Here is a 20,483-nt window from a genome sequence, read left to right as displayed (position 1 = left end):
CAGGAAGATTTTGCTCTTTGAAGCACAGGTTCATCCTTCACCACAATTTAGGTATAAACAGTTCTCATTTACACAGTAAATTGGACTAACTGTTGCTAAGCGTGAAGACATCTAAGGGGCTCTGTGAGATTTGATACAATTACTGAAAACAAAAACATTTTTAGAGTGTTCGAAGGCAAAATGTTCTTCTAGTCCAGGATCTTGTTGATGTACTAGTTATTACAGAGATTTATCGTGTTACTGACTTGTTCAGAGAATGATTTTGACACTAACCTGACTTTTGAAAATTAAGGAACTACTCTTTGAAGAACAACACAAGAATTTACTTAATATGGTACATAATTTGAGACTTCTGATCATTAGTGTCCAGGTAGTGACTTCATTCCTCACCTGCTGAATATGAGAATATGGTTTCATATTTTATAAAGATATGAATATTGGAAAAATATGTTTAAGTTATACCAGGAAAATAGAAAGGTTTAACAAATAATTTTCTACTAAGTGTTAATATTATTTTTAAATTATGTGGAGTTGAAATTCATTAGGGATTACACAAGAAAAAAAAAGTTAAACCATGCATTATACTTCATTGCAAGCACCTATGTTTTTTTATTTTTCTTGTGTGTTGAAATAATATGAAAGTATTTTGAAATATTGTGTTTAAAAATGGCATCACATGATTTCATTAACAGCTGCATGTACCTGGTTTTGCACCTGCTTTTATCCATCAAGAAAAAAGATGCTTTCCGATACTGCTGGGGAGATCAAACTGACAGAGCTGTTTCCTCAACTGACAAAACAAAGCGGACAAGTGGCCGTTCTTTTTAATTAAGCTTACTCGCAGAGGGAGGAAAATGTGGGGTTTTTATTTTGCCTCTGGGACACAATGTCACGTGTCATGTATTGTTGGCCATAGAAAATATAGCACCAACATAACAGTTGTTGCTGGCTTTGTTTTCTTTTATCAAGTGGTAATGCAAATGTGAACAGTACAGAAATGAAATCAGCAATTGGATATGTACTTCAGACCCAGTGCTTACACAGTCTTGTTTCTGGCCTCATCTGGCTTCATTTGATCTGGGAAGCTAGGTTGAGATTATCTGTACTAATTAACACTATTCAACTTAAAAGTTTCACATCTGTAAATGATGTCATTGATTTTGTATTTAAAGTTATTCTTACCTTATTGTCAGCACACACAATAAAATCACGTTCGTGTTTGCGGAGATGAATTGCTAGTCAGAAATAAGGATAAAAGCAGGGGAAACTGGACAAAAAGTGATACGCAACTTTCCTTCGTTGCATTCTAGAATGAATTGTCAATTTTTGCTATTCCTTAAAAGTCTTCATTTAAAAAATCCCTTTAAAGAGCCTTTTAGTGATTTCCTGGTTTTGTTTGCTAGAACTTGTAAACCAGAATTTTCTTCCTAGTTAACATGGTCTGGCCTGTGTTCAGGGTGTGGGTGCTTGGAGTTTGGAGAGCTGTCGTTCTGCATACCACGCCCAGCTGTCATGCTGTGTCGCAATACTGGGTATTACTATTAGAGACGCGGGGGGTGACACCTCCTGCGTTCGCGTTGGTGTCGTGTAAAAACGGTGCTGCAAGGCTGAGAGTGAGGGCCGCATGCGTTGCACGGGGAGTGTCCCGCTGTGTGCACTGCACGTGAGGGCCACAGCTGCGCCTGTGGGGATGGACTGTCTTGTTTATAGGAAAATTCTAAATCTTATTCCAGGTTTTGACTCAGATGAAGAATTTGGGCCGTTCTGTCATCACACGCCGTTTCTAGGTGATGGTCTGGGATTGATGACTTTTGCCTTTTGTAAACTTTCTTTAATATTTCCTGTGTTTGCACGTTTGCATGATAATGCAAGCTTTGGGTCTGTGGGGTGGTAAAGCAAGGGGAGAAAGGGCAAGGCAGGCATGTTGTCGCTAGAATTTATACAAGCCTACAGAGATGGATTTTGTTTGACAGAAATAAGTTAAATCGGTCTCCACAGAATATGGATTCTTTTTTTTGTTTTTAAAGAAGACAAATTACATCCTAGTGAATGCATCATTTACTCCTGTTCTGTGCAATGATGATCTGCATGGCAAACTTCTATTATGTGGTGACTGATGTATTTTGGCAACCACACTGTATATCCATAGGTAATTACATCTGTGCTTGTTAGATTATGTTCTAGTGGAATCAATGCAGACAATGGCATCCCTTAGTAATATATATATAAAAAACAAAAACTCAATTGATAAAAATAGTGTGAATTTATTGTTTTTCAAGTATGCAGATTACCATTAGGTTCTGCAAATGCTTGAGACAGTAAAACAGCATGGACAGTGCAAATTTCTATGGAATCTGATGGCTTTAAGTCCACAGAAAACGCAGACCTTTTCACTGAATTATTATTGTCATTGGTTGTGGTCCTGAATTCTCGAATGCTTTTCTGCAGATTTTTATCAAGACCAATTTACTGTTCGTATCAGCATTAATCGGTCCAAACAAATCTGTGTTACTCTGCTGATAGAATAAAAAAATTGCTTTGGGGTTGCCTTTGGATGCAGATGTGGGGAAGCCAACTAGTTGGAATATACTTTACATCTGCTGATTATCTTCATACCGTGAATTAGAAACCTACATCTCTAACTGAACCAGGATAATGACTGTAATATAGCCTTTTATTTTGTATATATGTCCAGCGTTAAACGTATCCTTACGTTACTTTTTTACAGATCAGAGAGTAGCATCTTTTTGCACCTTGAATGATATGCAGCAAGCTCAGGGCTTGGAAGGAACACAGGCATTGCCTTTAGATGAGAGTCCCACAGATGGAAAAGAATTCCTTGAGGCTACTGGGTATGTCAGAATTAAAGCGTATTTCTTACAAAAAATATTTTAAGAATATATTTTCTCTTAATGTTGAATGTTAAATTGGCTGTATGCATGTTTCACTACTATTTGATGGCAGAGCTGTTACCTTGACTGATCACGTCTTTTATTTTGAAAAATATTGTTTCTTGGAATCAACCTCTGAGCGGTTCTATCCAGAAAATTTGTAGTACAGTCAGATAAAGCTCTCACTAGATGAGACCTCTAATGCAATGTACGGTTAGGTGCAGAGTTTCATCTCATCAAATCTTTCACTGTATTCCCACTATACAATAATAATTTGCGTGGTGCTTATTGCTGTTTTCATTTGAATAGAACTGGTGACAGAAGCTCAACTCTGTAGTTTGTAATAACCTTATCTGCAGCGGATGTCTTGGGCCTTGTGGCAGGGGGTGCTACCTATTTTTGGCAACTGTTTGCTACTTGCAAATCCGTATTTTTTCGTTTATAGAGGTTGTTTTGGTTTGGTTTGGTTTGGTTTGGTTTTCCCCTGTCTTCCCTGCTGTGAGGAGTATACCTGTTAAAAAAACACAAACTCAGCAGTATCATCTGTCCACTAGCATGCTTTTAAAAAGCACGTCTTTGATTAGTTTTGCTCTTCAGCTGCAGGAATTGAGGAACAGGAAATGGAGGGAAAACTCTTCCTGCTTGTTAGACTATCACATTTTAATTTGAACCAATTTTACACAAGTTGGGCCTTGTGGCATGTGTTGCTTCCTATTTTTGGCAACTGTTTGCTACTTGCAAATCCGTATTTTTTCGTTTATAGAGGTTGTTTTGGTTTGGTTTGGTTTGGTTTGGTTTTCCCCTGTCTTCCCTGCTGTGAGGAGTATACCTGTTAAAAAAACACAAACTCAGCAGTATCATCTGTCCACTAGCATGCTTTTAAAAAGCACGTCTTTGATTAGTTTTGCTCTTCAGCTGCAGGAATTGAGGAACAGGAAATGGAGGGAAAACTCTTCCTGCTTGTTAGACTATCACATTTTAATTTGAACCAATTTTACACAAGTTAGCTTACTTACATGGTAAAGCACATTTATTGTAATGAATTGTAAGTCGACATCTTTCTCTAGCCTAGTGATCAATAAGGGTTGCACAAGACTGTTAAAGCTGTTCCACTTTTAGCATCAGCAGATCTGTCAGATTTGTGCAGTTGCTTGAAGCAGCTGATTCAGCTTTGTGTATAAAGCTTCTCTTTTCTAGACAAAATGATTCACACGATGGCTTTTTAATCTGTAATATCTATGAAACTTGTCTCCTACAGTGCACATTGTCATACAGGAAACAAGCTGTTCTCAGTATTTTCCTTCAGTCATGCATTTGATTAACCTGTGGCAGTATTTCATATATTTTGACCTTTAAACAAAATATTTGTTTCCATAATGTCATAGGTTTATCCTTTACTGGAAATGATGCAACTGCAGACCAGACAAAAGAACCCTCAACAGCTCTTTCGGTTTACGTTAATTGCTTCTGCAGCTTGCTTCAGATTAGTACAGTCCTTATCAGAAAGCAGCTTGTTAACAAATGTGCTCAGCACACTGTTTAGCAGCAAATTTGACTTGCACTGTTTGAGGGTATGTGCAAATAATACCTAAAACATTCCTCCTTAAAATCGTAGTAATTTCTGCCTGATTTGTGTGAGAGACCGTGTCATATTTCAGATACTGCAACAATGAGTTTATGTTCCAGTAGTCTTTTGCTGATGCTGTTTTTGTCTGTGTTTTCTTTACTGTGCCTGAACTGATTTGTTTCCATTGCTACCACTAAAAGTGTTCCTCTGCAAAAGCTGGGGGAGCAAATGTTTTTAACTAACTCAGAGTGAAGGCAATCATTTACTTTACAGGGAACACACTCCAAGTACCCTGACTGGAAAAGTAAACCAGCTAGAAGTCATCCTCCGGCAACTACAAACCGACCTGAGAAAGGTAAGAGATCATGAGCAAGATTATAACTCTCCAGTTGTAATAGTTACATTTTTATGCAGAGTTCATCAAAGGCTTAAAAAATACACACCCATTAGACTAGATAGTGTAATTAGTGAACGGCAGAGCCCAGTGGATGAGCAGAGCACTGAGGTGCAGAAGGTCCTGTGGGAATGGTTACATGAACAAGCTGCACAAGACTAACTAGTTTACAGATCTTTACTCCAGAATAACTGTCCCGTGTATAATCCTACCCCAGAAAGGATGAGGCGCTTCATCTACGTTTATGATACCTTGGATTTAACAAACGATAGGGATATGGACATGGGCACTATTGCTAAGTAGGTAAGACTCCAGATTTGTCATCCCTGTTGCCCTGAGGTATCTTGATCACATGACTTTTGAAACAATGACCTTCTTTGAGTCTCATTTGCTGTCTAATTTCTGAGCTGGAGACAATGCCAGGACAGGTAGAAATAAGATTGCTTTTGGTAAGAAAATCATCATGGAAAGGAAAATTTTGACATTTGACGTTTTTCTTCCTTAGCGTATACGTGAAATCAATTCCTTATGTCTTGAGCTCTCACTTACAATTTGTAATAGCTAAAAGCTTCTTATCCTTTTAGTGCTTGAACCTTTTTGCTAAATGGAGTAAACTCCTATAATTTTTGTATTAAAGTAGCATCTAGGGGTTTTCTGGCTTGCAATATTTTCTCAGAATGAGGAAGTTGGAGCATATTTGGGGAATTAACTTAGTTGTCAGAATGGATTAGGGAGCTCAACAAAATATAGCCATATGGCTTGCACAGAAGTATTCAGAGAAAATAAATGTTGTCATCATGACTACTCACTTTACTTAACATGTATCTTTGTTAAACAGGAAAAGCAGGACAAGGCAGTTCTCCAAGCAGAGGTACAGCATCTGAGGCAAGATAACATGAGACTTCAGGAGGAGTCTCAAACAGCAGCTGCTCAACTGAGGAAATTTACAGAATGGTTTTTCAATACGATAGACAAAAAATCCTGAGGACTGGGCCCCCAGAAAACACTTACTTGAACAATGTAACACCTGTATTTTTTTAATTAGCGGGGTAATGATTTCACTGTGTTCACAATCCATTTTAGGTGTTTCTGCTACATTCTCTATCCGCCTTTATACAATTGGAAAGGAAAGAGAACTGTGGTAATCTGTCTTTAAATTCATATGAAGAAAGCGGATAATAGCAGATACTTGTTTGTGTGCAGATGAATGTAATAAATCCTTAGTGTCATTTTAGACATTTTTAGAAGATGCTTTGGCTGGGGTTTGCCTGAAGAGGAATTTCTGGGGGGTTAGTTCCTGCATTTCAGGTGTACTGGTGAAGATGTTAAAGCAATTTACATTAGCTTGGGCTTTAGTATTGTAAGATAAAAATAACCAGACATATACTTTAATGTTTAAAAGGTGCTCTATTTTTTTGTATGTACAGTAGTTTTATTTCCACAGTCCACATTGTCATAGCAATAAGAATGGAGGTATAGTGAATAGTCACAAAGCTGTGTTTATAAAACGTTAGCACTGATGTGTTTAACACTAGTTTGGATGCAGATACATTAGAGATTATTTATTTGCAGGAACAAATGGTGCCTGAATATAAACAGTGTTCTGATTTTCTAAAAATACACCTGCCTTGTAAATGGCTCACTGGGGTTAGCCCACTCCCAACTTCAGTTACTTTTGTATATTTGATGTTCCGCTAAACAGTTATACTGCTTAACTATTAAAATCATGTATGGTGTGAGCCAACCAATCAATTGTATAATGCCAAATTTGTTTATCTTTGTACAGAAGCTTTGATCAAGTGTCTTGTATTTAACACCTTTATTTAAGCTTATTTAACCTTAAATTGTTGTTTTTATAAAGTTTGTTTTATCTGCACTATGGTGAGGTCAGTTGGTTGCAAGTTGTAATATATCTAGCTTGCCAAGACTGTACTGAGGAGTTCTAGAAAATTCTAACAATTGGATGCTGCTAGTACACAATTGATTTGTTTGTATGCTTTAACATTTTTAACTGTTTAATTTGAAATGAACATACATCCTGCTTTTTTAATAAATGTTAAAAATCTAAACCTGAATTATTTTCTCTTGTGTTATCTATAATCGTTGTCATCAGTAATAGCTCGGGTTTCTGTGCAGCCTGTTACCTAGGTTCTCAAACCAGAGACAATCCCACTCCCCAGAGCTCTCATGATCCCTTGCTACCCTTGAGGATTGTCAACATCAGCAAAGTTAATTTCTTTGGCCTCAGTCCTATAACTGAGGAGGCAGCTTTATGTCTCACGGTACAAAAACTGATTTGGCTATTCACAGGCATTGATTAATGACCTAGGAGGAAAAAATGCTTTACTCAGAAATGTATCCTAAAGAAAGTTTTCGAAAGGGGTCTAGTATTCTCATGTTACTTCACATTAGTTGCAGCAGCAAGTAGCTTGCCATCTTTTTGTGCCTACAGTTGAGGGTTTGATTGCATTATTAGCATATGGGAGATGTTTTATCTATAGTACTGAGCCTAAAGTCTACACCAATAAAGTACAGTTTTGCAAAATGAAATTAGGCTAACGTGCACATTTGAGTTACCCTTCTGAGTGGAAAAAAAATCAAGATCATAATTGTATCTGTTTCCTTTCAGCAGCTGAATGCGTTCATGCAGACCTGCAGAAAATTGTTGAATAGTTAAAAATATATTCCACCAATGCAAGTAAAATTCCATGTCTATTGTTAGTGCACATTGGCTAAGAAATGTTTTCTAAGTTGAACAAATGTCTGCCTCTGCTGTAACTGTTGTTCTGAATGACTGCTCTTAGGAAAGGTTATATATGGGCAGATAATCAAGGCTTTGCTTTCGTTACATTCAAATGAAAAAGAAATTAAAAAGACTATTTTCTCTTTGTGGTTTTCGTCAAAAACTCTGACTTCTTCATACCAAACAATATCCATTAAGCTGTATTAACAGACTAATTAAACATGGCAGTCATGTGTTACACTAGATTCTGATTTAAGCACCTAACAGGAGTCATTAGCAGACCCATCTGGCTGGAGACCTTGCCAAATAACAGTGCTGAACAACCTGGGCAATTTGTCTGCGAACGTGTTTCTGTGAGGATTGATTTGTCTGCTTCGAAAGGCTGTGAAGTAAGGCTAACTGAAGTAAACTTCAGAATAAGCATGTTCTGAAGGGGCGCCATTAGGTTCGTGTAAGGGTTTATAGTCCAATATTCATTTTAGCTTTTTATCTCTCAGTTATTGGAAACAAGCTTTGTTATATTTTTGCCTGCACAAAAAGGATTTTCAGTAGTTATCTTCTTTTCTCATCCAATTGAACTCATCTATTTCCAAAGTGGCAGTAAATTTTTTTCTACAAATCTCTTATTCCCTTCACAAAGCAGTTGTGTCAGAGGCACATGGTTCTTCCTTAAGTAACTTTCACCATGGGAAAGTTTTTATTATTGGTTTTTGTTTTGTTTCTGGTATTGTTTTAATGGGATGTGAATACAGTATTTATCAGAGACCATAATACAGTTTTAGCATAGGCAAAGGACATTTAATTGCACTTTTTAATTAACTTTTTTTAAAAATATAATCCTTTCAGAAGCATGTTTGTTAGCAAAAATAGCTGTTTTAGACACGTGGAGGCAAAGGCTAAGTCTAGTAAGTGAGTAGTGTGGAGCACTAAGAAAATTTAGAGTGTTGCCAAGCCAGGTTTTGGGTGTGGGTGTGAGACTTGTCCATGGCTGGACACCTTTTAGTGGCTGAAATCATAGGTGGGCTTTGGCTTAGCTTGGTCTGGAAGTTCCGTATTCTAACAGCAATTAATGTGAAACAAAGCAGAGCAAGTGGCGGGCGATTGGGAAATGCACTTCAAAGCTGTGTTTGTGATCTGAATTGGAATACTAATATGGAAGTGTTCTAAATGTCAACAAAGTCTTCCCAGCACAGCAGGCTGTACTGTGAAGTACTGAGATGCAGAAATCAAACATATGAGGCAATGCGGGTGTTTACTTCTGTAAAAGGGGCACATATAAATCATGACAAAATTACAAAATGCTCTGCTTCTGCCTTAAAAGTGACACACTAATTTATATATAGATCTTTACTGAAGGGCTCCTTCCTGATACATTTCTCACAATCTTGCATGGTTTTTTTTCTTATGTGTTGTTTTTTCTGAGAGCACTATTACAAACATAAGGGATAATTTGGGGTATTTCTTTTGTTCCTGAGAGTGTAGCCACACTGTGGTTTAGGTGTGTGATAGCTTTATACTGAAGCTGTCTATGTTCTCTGTGTATTGTTTAATATAAATTCTTAAAGTAGTTCCATCTCTTTTGTGCCTAAAATGCAGTTACATGGGGAAAGTGTTTAGAATATTTGTAATACAAACTAGCTTATTGTAAAGCAGTTGCTTAGGAAAATAATTTTCTGTCTGGAAAAAAAAGAGAATTGCTATGTGCATTATGTTGTTGCAGCATTTCTTGAGCTCTCTATGCTGACTGGTTCTAATATGTAAGAAAGTCAGTGAAACCCGGGAGTTGGTGTGGTACAGTTTGGAACCACCAGCACCATTAATTACTGCCAAAACAAGTTATTCTTCATCCCAGCTTCTCTCTTCCACAGCAAAGACTAGAAGAAAAAGAATGCCTTTCAACTGAAAATCAAACAAAAGGTTGCTTCAGACTGTTTGGAAGCAGATTGCGCAGAAAGGTTTACTTTAGTGATCCTAGAAATATATTTGCCAAGAATGTAAATCTTAATCTCAGCTCTTTATGTGCACAAGTTTTATTTTCCATTCAATTCCTTGTGCTTCCTTTATTTCACTCCCTCGCAATGTTCCCTTGCTTTTCTCTCAAGAGGAATTGAATCCCATGGCACATGAGCCATAAGGAAAGTTTCTGCAATAGATCCCTGGCCTGGACAGCCAGAGAGAGGTCTGTGTGGGTTTAGACAAAGCTGTGGAGAGGCAGGGCCTGAACATTTTGCAGTCTTTGCTCCTACATGGTTCTCCACAGCAGCTGCAGAACAGAAAGTGAGATAGGTACAATTCCATCCAGCCTTGGAAATGAAAATCTTTGCTATTTTGCAGACTCCGAAGTCACTCACTGCCTTTCCACAGTTCTAGCCTTCTGACTCAGTTTTCGAGTCATGGCTAAAGCAACCCAGCAAGAATGTTTATGTCCAAAATAACGGTATCTAGCAGATTTCCAAAACTTTCACCAGGAAAGCAATTAGAAAAATAAAAGAAAAAAGAGGTAGGAGATAGAGAGGACGTTTTCCTAGGTTTTGTTTTGATTTTCCTTTCGGACAGACAGACAACATTGCTGGCTGTTGAACCACCTTATGGAGACATGGCAAGGCCAGAGAATGGAAGGAACAGGCTCATAGCTTTCCGTTTTAGAAGTCGCTCGATGATTTCAAATGTATTGGTGTTGGATTCCTATTTATTTTATTGTCTTCTCTAGGGAAACAGTTTTATGCGCTTTGTTCCATTTTTTAAGTATGAACCTTTTTCCTCTGCTGTCCTTAGATATTTAAAGGTTCCTTTGCTGTATAGCATCACAGAATTAATCTAGTAGTCATCACATTGACCTTGTCCTCATTGGAACAAACCAGGGCTGATAGATTAGTGATACAAGTGTATTAGTTTTGCAGAAAGGCTATAAATCTATTTCATGTTCTCCTGTGTTCCTGCTGTACAATAGAAGATCATTAAATCTCAAAAGCTGAAAAATTGCAGACAGGCATTTTCTGACCAATGTCATTTAAAAAAATGAAAACAATTTATTGAATATGCTGTTGATACCAGTTCAGGTGTCCTTGTGTCTAGACATCAGCTGGGGGTTAGTGGACAATAAGGAGACACAAACATGCCATGTCAGAAGGTGGGACATGCGAAGTGCACTGGTAGTAATCATGGGCAAGAGATGAGTTCTGCTTTTTTGGTGACAGATGGCTCTATGTCCAAAGACTAGATCTTTAATAAACAATTAAATTTTCATATAACTTGTTTATCCTTTGTAAATCCACTGTTTAGAACCTAGAAAGTAATTGCAAAAGTAATTGCAAAAAATTGCAAAAGGGAAAAACTTGTTGTCATGAGTTAGCCCTGACCAGAAATCTGGGAGAAGGTCTGCAGGACTTGGGTAGTTGTGACTTAATGTCTAAGCCATAGGCCTTGGTTATACTGAACCCAAATGTAACGTGTTAGAAACTCACTCCTTTTTGTCTTTGATTCCTAATTTGAAACTGATAAAAGCATGTGACTATTTGAGTGACCAAAGCTGTTAATAATAGAATAAATAAGTGACCGGAGGGTTGTTCAGTAGTAAGTACTAGTCTAATCACCTGAGCTTCTTGTTACGACTAACATTGTAATCTTGCTTTCAGCTTTGATAGGTAATATTTTCTGAAGAAGTTTTTGTGGAAACCTGAGATGTCTGCGTTCTCATGAATGCTGTTCCTTCCTCTACATAGATGTTTCATTCAAGACGATGGCTGTTACTTTCACAACCCCAAGACATGGTGTTTCTTTTGAAAAAGAAATGTTTCTCTTGTGTGTAAGAACAGTGCTCCAGGAAGTATATTCTAGCACTAGTGCAACTTCAAGCTGTTTGAGCTCAATGTTGACCATCTTCTACCATGCAGCTCCCAGCTTCTTGGTCTTCCCTTCCTTTGCTAAGAGCTGAGTTTCTCAGTAGGAGTTTCAGTAAAAATAATCGCAAAACAAAAAAGCTCCTTCAGACTTGTCTTGCAATGTCTTAATTTTGTAGGAAATACACTTTTTTTAAAAAAGGTATGAATATCCTGTCTTGTTCTTTGCTGTGCCTTCTCCTGTCAGGAAACTTCAAAAGCAGCTTCAGGGTGGTTCAGTGCTTGAACAATTCAAAGCTGAAATGCTTGTGTATGAGTAGGAGATCTTAAACATCAGCACTAATTAATAAAAAAATTTGTTCAATATGCTTTGAGTCTGCTTAGGGACCAGAAACAACCTTGTCTCCAATGAGGGAAATGCTGTGTCAGCACTTTCAGTCCACCTTGGCTTAGACAATGGGGAATGAGTAATCTGCCATTTAAAGGAGAAAGCAAGCAACGGGCTCATTCCTGTGTATTTTAATGTCACATAGCCATCAGAAGCTGTATATCGTGTGGCCAAATGTGCTCCAAAGGGCATCAATTAAATCGGACTGTGCTTTGTAGGCTGGGTGGCTGATTTCTTTGAAAATATCAACAAATGTATTCAATTCCTCCAGTCTAAATCAGGTTTAATATAATTGAAATTACTGAAGAGAATAAAACTGAGAAAAAGAATCAGTCTCTGTGTGTGGAATGGTAAATTGCATCCAGACCATGTTTAAAAATTAGGTCAAGTGATTAGACCAAAACAGGATATGAAAATAAAATTTAAGTCTTTCTTTATTAACCATGACCTCAGTAGTCCACAGTTTTTTGGCTCATTGATTTCTAATGTTAATGTGATTTAAATTCTTACTAAGCTCTGAAGAATGTTCTTTCAACAGAACCATATCTATTAAATGAGTCATTTGCTCTTTAAAACTAGATGACTTCACAGCACAGCATGCAGTAAGCCTCCTAACTCTCACCAATTGTCCAGCAGGATTGCCGATATTTATACAGAGAAACTTTAAAGGGATGCTGACAGGAGAGCTTCATCATCTGTAAATAGCCTTATTAAGGTTCATGCATAAAATCCACTTGGGTTTGTGAATTGTGAATTCTTGCTAACACTGTGTGTCAGTACCTTCCCTCACAGTCTGTCCTAGTTTGTTATTGCAGAGCAACCCAGAGTTGTTCAGCTGCTGATTTTTTTTTTTTTAATAAACCAAACCTGATATAGAAGAGACTATAAAAGAAACCTAAGGAGAGAAAGTGAACTCAATCTTCAGACTAGTACAGATGAACATCCTTTTAAAATGTTTTTACAATGTTATAGAGTTCCTTTAATAATCCTCTTAGCGAGAAAAGGAGAAAAATAACTAAGCTTACATATTTAACAAGCCGGTGTATAATTCCTGAAAGTACCACAGGTTCTCTGACAAGCCATGCAGACAGCAAACCACATTGCAGTGAGTGGCTAACAAATGGTTTTATGAGAGATGTTACGAATTCCCTCCATATAAATCACTGGTTTTGATCTCTGGGAAAATTCTTGGAAATACACAAGCTGCTCTTTTTAAAGTGAAGTGGAAACTCCGTTATTGTTAATGGTACGAAATCCTTAATCAGTGAATGAGTGTGAGAGTGGTAAACTGTGCCGGCAGGAAACGGAGATGTTTAGAGACATCAGAGGCACAGATATACCTGCATCTTTTCCTTGAAGGAAATATGCCTGAAATATCAAAAGGATAACCAGTCTCTAATGCTTGACATGACAATAGAGATGAGAGCAAGGTAATTTCTGACAGAGATACTCTGATCTTCTGATGGAGACAGATTTTTTTTTTTTTTTGGTAGTGTTTGCAACTAAATCTTTGTTCCCTGCTGATCAGGGCTGGCTTTTTCCTCTTGCTCATTCTGCAGAGCTTTGCACAGCTTCCCGGATTGCATGGTCCCATCTGATACCCAAGGAAAGTGTCATTTTCCCTGTCAGCATGCAGGTTATTTGTGAGTCTTTTTGTTACAGGCAAGGCTCCTGTTCCTTTCAGGAGTCTGCAGCCAGCCTGCAGGCTCCCTGCACTCTGTTGCTCCCCTTCCTCCGGTGCTGCAGCAAGGTGCATGCTTGCAGGCTAGAGTAAAGCATCCTGCCTTTTCCCTGACCTCCTGCAGCCTTTAAACTGTCCATAGTACACATACAGTAAACAGTGAACAAACAGAGGGTGCTGGGCCATCTTGTCTAGACCTTACTTTTGCCAAGAAAGATTGGACCAGATGATCCTTGAGGTCCTTTCCAAGCTGGTATTCTATGATTCTACGAAATAAAAGAAACACTATCCTTCCCATGTACAGAAGCGTTTTTGAAACATTTGCTTGAGGTCATATAATGATAACTCTGGACAGTCTGATGTTACGAGTACTGAGCACAAACAGTGGGTTGCAGCTGGAAATGCAGGAAATGAAACAGGTTTGAAAAATTGTAAACAGCTTAGTCTCATTAAAGTCATCTACAATCATCTTGAGAAGCAGCACAAGAAAACAAGTATTCTGAGGAAAGACTATATTCCTCATCCAGCTGGTCTTCACTGGGTAAATAGCATTAATTTTTTTTTATGTGATTTAATGTTTTAACACACTGAAATGATTCAAAACTTGATTGTAGAACTTTGCCTAGTGAGAGACAAATAAATTCAGGGTTCATAGTTTATTTTGCAAGTAACCATTGTTATATTTAATGTGCATGAAGTATATCTTCTGGTGTCCAAAGCAGTCGACTGTACAGCTGAAGAGCTATTCTTTTGAAAGTATATTTAACCCCCAATATGTATAAAGTATGGTATTGTCTGAAAAAGCCTTCCTCTGTAAGCCTTCTTTGTCTGGGGCCTTATGTTCCAACTCTGAGCAGGAAGTATGGAGGACTCTGATTTTTGGTGAGTCTGCTTTTTGTTCTCTGCAAACTATCTTATGACCTCAAACTTGCTAAGGCAACATTGCCAGAAAAGTAAATGCAACCTTTCATCTCTAAGTGCATTTTCTTCCTTTGGCCTCTGGATTTGCAGGGTCCAGAGTCCATTTTTCGTACATGCATAGACATTTTTTTCCTTTCCTGTGAGCAACCACATTTGCTTTTGAAGTTGTTTCTCTTACTGTCAGTTAACAGGACTTACAGTTTGTGGCAGAAATGTTGGCTGGAAGGAACGTCTGAAGGTCATCCTGTCCAACTTCCTGAACTAGCACCGCCACTCTCCCAGGTTCGGTATGAATTCACCTAGCGAAGTTTTATAAACCTCCAAGGACAGTGATTCCACAACCTCCCTGGGGACCCTGTATGATCCTGCAGTGAAGTTGGTTTATTCTAATGTCCACCCAAGCCACAATCTGTTGTTGTTGCCCCTTGTTATTGTCTGGCAGTATGAAGATTTTGGCTGTTTCATCTGCGTAAATACCCCACAAATAGTTGTAGACTACTATTAAATCAACCCCTAGTCTCTTCTTTCTCAGTTTAAACAAGATGAAACAAGCTAAATTGTCTCCACTACCCCCTTTTGGCCATAACCTTAAGGCCTGTGACCATCTTAGCAGCACCCTGCTGCTCTCTCTCATTACCATGCATCTCGTGCTGGGAGTTCAAAACTGAATACAGTATTCCAGATGAAGCCTTACCACTACAATTAATTAACCCATGTACCCAGGGACATGCAGCATAACTGTAGGTTCTGCCACTTTCCTTCCTTTTCCCACCAACCCCACTGCTTTTGGAGATGCAGCAATATCTTTTTTTTTTTTGTTACATTTGGGATTTTGTCTGGCTACGGTTTGAGGACAGGAGACGCTTTGCTATTTACATGGAAATAAATAGCCACCAGGAAGGTGGTGACAAGGGTGAAGACATCTGCAGATGCACATATGGTCCTGGTAGACACAGTCCAAAACGTTGGTGTTGGGCAAAAGTTGAAGTAAAAAAAGCACAAACGGAGACCTTCTGTGAGATCCATATTCGCTGAAATGGCCCAGAGGAGCGTGGTTACTGAAAGGAAAATAATCTTCTTTAGTTTAAGACTGTTTTCAAACATGCTGTTGCTATTTGCTGCAAATCCAGGAAGGGTGGTGGGTATCAATCCTCTGACTTTCCTTTCTACTACAGATTTCCAAGGAAGATCTGTCTGAATTAAGCCTCCTCTGATTAAACTCATCATGTACATTTTCTCAGTAGCTGTAGAAGAAAAACAAGGGTTTGCAGGGGCTGGTTCAGCTGAACGGTATCACAGAGCTTCTCTGAAGTGAGTCACCTGCAAACAGGCCCTCTTTCTTCAGCATGGGAGGAGCACTGAAAAAGGAGCTCAGGTGTAGAGTTCTACAGCATAGTCTGTTTTCCAGAGTTTTTCATTGTTCGTTGCTTCTGCTGCCTTTAATGTTTAAAGGAATGCTTATGAACATCTTGGACAAAATGGGAAACACCCTGACCTGCTTTAGCTAGCAAGCAAGATCAGTGTTCAGATTATTTGAAGTCAGTCCTGGTTTGTGTTCTACACAAGGTATTTTCCCTCAAAGGCCATTTTTCATTTTGAATAAATGAGAGCAGGAGACGTGAGATGCACTCACCTAACTCACCTTGGCTGAGACAAGTTTCAAACGTTGTTGAATGCCTCAGTAGATGATATGATCATCTGGAAACAGATTTTTATAACTCAGGATTTCTACCCTCTTTGGACAGGTTATTATGAGGAGCAGAGCTGAGACAGATTCAAGCTGGTATTAAAGTAGAATCTCGAAGAAGCTCTAATAGAGGATGTAATAAGCAAAAAGACTTTGAGCCTGATCTACCAGTGTGGTGTTCTAGTTTACTTCTAGAGTAGCTCAAATCACTTAATGTTATTATACCTTAAATTAGATTCAAATTAGAGCTGCTCATTGTTGAATCAAGCCCTGTGTTTTGATCAAGATACAGAGAACTGTGTTTTTAAGACTGCTGAAGTCTGTCTTTGTTTGTTTTGGGAGATGTTAAAACCTGTTAAAGAAAATTAGTTTTAGGGTGAATATTTGTATGACAAGTTCTGCCTACAGCAGATCTCCATGACTGAGCTGCAGATCTCTAAAAATAAGTTTTAAAATTGAAATGTTTATGCAAGCTTTAACACTTGTGGTACCAGTGCATGTTGCCGTATTAGTAAGTTGAATTAGCAGAGTGTTGTCATGTTGCATGGAATTTCTGGCCTCTGTTTCACCTTCCGAGACAAATTGATCCTTGAGTATGAAGGCCATAAAAGATTATCTGAATGGAAATGTTTTCTGGATACTTGTAATGAAACTCAATATGCTACATGATTCAAGTAACCAATAAATGAATTCATTACTGTCATCAGTTTGTAAACATTAGCAGCAAAGCAGAAGCATTATCAAAGAAGAAAGCAATAACAAGGCGTTTTTTTCCTATGCCTTTGTCTTACGCTCCACGGATGAAAGTTTCTGAAGAGCAAAAATATACAAAAAAAAATGTGGAGATTAACTCCTGCAGTTCCAGTGGATATTTCTAACACTCAGCAACGTGGAACAGTGAAACGTTTCTGGATTTGCCCTCTCCGAAGGGGTCATCAGCGGCCAGCTCTAACAATTGTAGAAAATACATTAAGAGGAGTTGTGCTTTCTCTCTTATTGCAAGGGGAGCTTGTGCTCAGAGCCCCTCCAGCTGCATAGGAGGCAGGAAAGAATGGGGACGACTGAGACACTTCAGTACTTTTTTGGCTCTGTGGCACCAAGGTACTGAATCACTTCTGGATCTTTTTCACCCTCTTTTGATCATGCTACTGGAGTTGTTTGGATCATTCTTCAAGGTAATGGAAATTATGCTGGGAAACAGAGCCAGGATCTCAAAAGCCAAATTAGCTGAAAGAGCAACAGCTCTTTGCGCCTCTCCCGCATCATGCTTTGGGCTCCCTTGCTGCAGCCTGGGATATGTGCCACCAATTGGAATCCCAGGAGGCTGGAGTGCCTTAGCCACCGACCTGTAGAGAGGTTGAAGGCTTCTCCCCCTCTTCCGTTTATACCTGTGGAAGATTTTGGCTGGGAATGTCATTATTTTGACTTAACACGGTGCTGTGCTCGGGGCAGGCCACACTGCTGCACTGGCTGAGTTTAGTCTCCTTTCTTACGATCCTAGAGAGAACTATGTGCATTCCCTAAACAGAAACAGGAGCTGAAAGGCACTGCCTTCAGTCTGGCAGGAGAGAGCACTGAGCCTTTGATGTAAACTGGTGCTCTAGCATGAAAACTACCCTGGCTCTGGGGTGCTTCCAGTTCTGTCATTCCCTCCAGAAACTAGAGGGAAGAGCATCTTTGTTTTTGGTGACAAAGTCTCTTACCCCAGAGATGAACATGCTGGTGACAGGGGTACAAATGACCCATAATCCAACAGTAGTTACAGGCACAGAGCGTTTGATGTCCTCTGTGAAGAGACCATGTTTTTTCTCAAAAAATGAGTTACTTTTTGCAAGACTACTGTTAGCCTGTAAGTATTCCTTCTTTCACTTGTATTTCTCCCGTACCTCACATAGGACAGGGTTTAGGACAGGTGATGTTATGAGATAGTGCAAAAGTTTATTAAGTGTCAAATCTTGCAGGAGAATGAATCTCCTTTCACGACTATCGTGTATGTAAGACTGTTTGGCTTTTCTCCCATGCATTCCATGGACTCAGAGATAAAGGCTCTTTTGCACTTAAAGGTTTCATTGCCTAGGTGTGACAACCCATGTAGAGAAGGTAATCTTGTATTACGTGAATGTCTTAAGGAAATCCTAACATCATTTTAAGTAACCACAACTCAATGAGCTTGTAAAAGAACTAGGGTTTCTGTTGCTCTCTGCTGTCTCCTTTAATATCTGTGGCAGAGTTAGGAGTTTCAAAACTAGAGCAGTCTTTCTTCGCTTGTTCTGCTCATCACGCCACAGAACAAACTTCACCTTTTGTCCTTATCCCTCAAATGTAATCCCAGCAGTCTTGGTCAGGTGATTTCCTTTGATTCTCTTGCAAAGTGAAATCAATAATCTCATTTTAAAAACTCGCTGAAGGCAGGGAATCTCCCTCATATTGGACATGCTATCGGAGAAGAATCTGCCATTCTGGATGCAACCTGACCTCAAGCCTGCAAGGATAAGTAGCCTGAGAAACCATGAGGGATTTAGTGGCAAAGTCAAATGAGTGGAGAGATGGTGATAAGAACTATGTAAGGTCATTGAGGAGTTACTAGGATTATACCACATTTCAGTTTTTCAGTCACACACTTTTTCCACAGGATGATATGAGCTACATACATATAGGTGAAAATGTTGACACACTGAAAGCTTAAGCAGGAGAACACATGCTGTTTCTACTTCATTATACACAGATGACTGTCAAAGTCACAGTGTTTCTGTGAAAGCATGAGTTTCTCTGATTATCACTGAGAAAATGTCCATTTCCCTTTTTCAAAAGACTGTTTCAGGCACGACTGCAGAAGAAAACCAAATGAGCTGAAGCCTGTATGCCAAATTTCCGGTTCTCAACGCAGAAAAACCACCAGATTTTGTCGGTAAGTACAAATACATATTGCTAATGGCATGGCAGCAGAGACCTGTTTTCAGAATGAGAAACCACCTTGTCCCTGAATTCCCATCTATATCTGGTTCTTACCCTTCAGGGAAGAATACGAGATAGTTTTGAGACCAGACATGTACGTTTTGTAATAATCCCTAACAATATATCAAGTGTCCTTCTAGATTTGACGAGTGCAGGATTTCATAGAGTGACTTAATCTCCTGAGGCCTTAAAAAATGCTCATTGATAGTCTTGGAGTAAGAGGCACCACTGCCGAGGGAAATAGGATGCTCAAAGATAAAGGAGAGTGCAAAATTAAACCCCCCTGCTTTATGAATCTGTAAATGATCAGACAGCTTTACTGAGGTGCAATCTCCTCCTCTCCCGTTAGTATCTTGTGGGAGGGTGCAGGGTCCAATGCACTTTCCAAGCTGCAATTGCAGCCATGCAGCCTGAGTGTCCCAGGTGACTAACCTCACCACACTTGTTAGCTACCAGATCTGAGGAGACCCATGCTGATCCTGAGGAATCATGTGACACCATGTAGCACATGTTACAGCAGCAGCATCTGAACCTCTGTGGTCTTCTTTGCCTAACCCCCCCTGAGTCTAGTGGAGTTTTGTACACCTCCCTTCTTGGTGTGATTTTGAGGTCTTTCATACACCCCATTAGTTCTTGAGATATGGGGTTAAGCTGGCAACTGATGTAAACCAGTAGGGTCACTGGTGGGCAATGATAGCAGATTCCTCAGCACTGACTCTTGGTTACATGTACTCTGGATGTTCTGCAGTGCGAACATTGCCTCTGCTTTGCCTGTCTGTAGGGTGCTCATCTGGCTTTTTGCTGAGCTCCTGTTGTTCTTGCTATTGACTTTGATGAACTCTGTTCTTAGGTCAGGGATTGAAGACACTAAAGGGTATTTTGTAAAGACCCCTGTGGTTGGCAGGGAATGTGGGTTACCCCACCCATGGCTGTAAACAACAGGAGACCCTCTGCTATTGCTGTCATCTGGGGGAAATTAGAAAGTTACAGACTGAAGCAAATAGGGAAAGCAAAGCATGGTATTAATTACCTTGAGTGTGCTTTTACTTCGTGTTGTTCACGGGTAAGCAAAGGCTGGCTGTTCACACTGTGGACCATTGACTTCATTTCAGACACCAGCAATAGTTGTGCATGCATGGGAAGGCCAAGAGAGCTTCAAAGCAGTCAGCTGTGAATGTCTAGACCTTTTTAAAAAATAGAAGTAGAATCATAGAATCACAGAATGCTTTGGGCTGGAAGGGGCCTTCAAAGGTCATCTAGTCCAACTCTGCCTGCAGTGAGCAGGGACATGTTCAACCGGATCAGACTGCCCAGAGCCTCATTCAACCTGACCTTGAATGTTTCCAGGGATGGGGCATCTACCACCTCTCTAGGTGACCTGTTTCAGTGTTTCACCACCCTCATCATAAAAAATTCC

General features: G+C 39.2%; 1 protein-coding gene across 1 annotated transcript in view; it reads left to right on the top strand.

Moving 5' to 3' along the window:
* Positions 1-6,323, top strand: part of SIPA1L2 (signal-induced proliferation-associated 1 like 2) — an 81,499-nt gene extending 75,176 nt beyond the window's left edge. The window contains exons 18-21 of the mRNA XM_010142667.1: positions 1,734-1,787; positions 2,729-2,852; positions 4,732-4,813; positions 5,691-6,323. Of these exons, the coding sequence (XP_010140969.1) occupies positions 1,734-1,787; positions 2,729-2,852; positions 4,732-4,813; positions 5,691-5,837 (407 nt within the window). The 3' untranslated portion in view covers positions 5,838-6,323. The remainder of the gene's footprint in view (positions 1-1,733; positions 1,788-2,728; positions 2,853-4,731; positions 4,814-5,690) is intronic.
* Positions 6,324-20,483: the final 14,160 nt, after the last annotated feature.

Source organism: Buceros rhinoceros, unplaced genomic scaffold, assembly GCF_000710305.1.
Source record: "Buceros rhinoceros silvestris isolate BGI_N320 unplaced genomic scaffold, ASM71030v1 scaffold689, whole genome shotgun sequence".
Taxonomy (NCBI): Eukaryota; Metazoa; Chordata; class Aves; order Bucerotiformes; family Bucerotidae; genus Buceros; species Buceros rhinoceros.
This window is presented reverse-complemented; position numbering and strand designations above follow the sequence as displayed.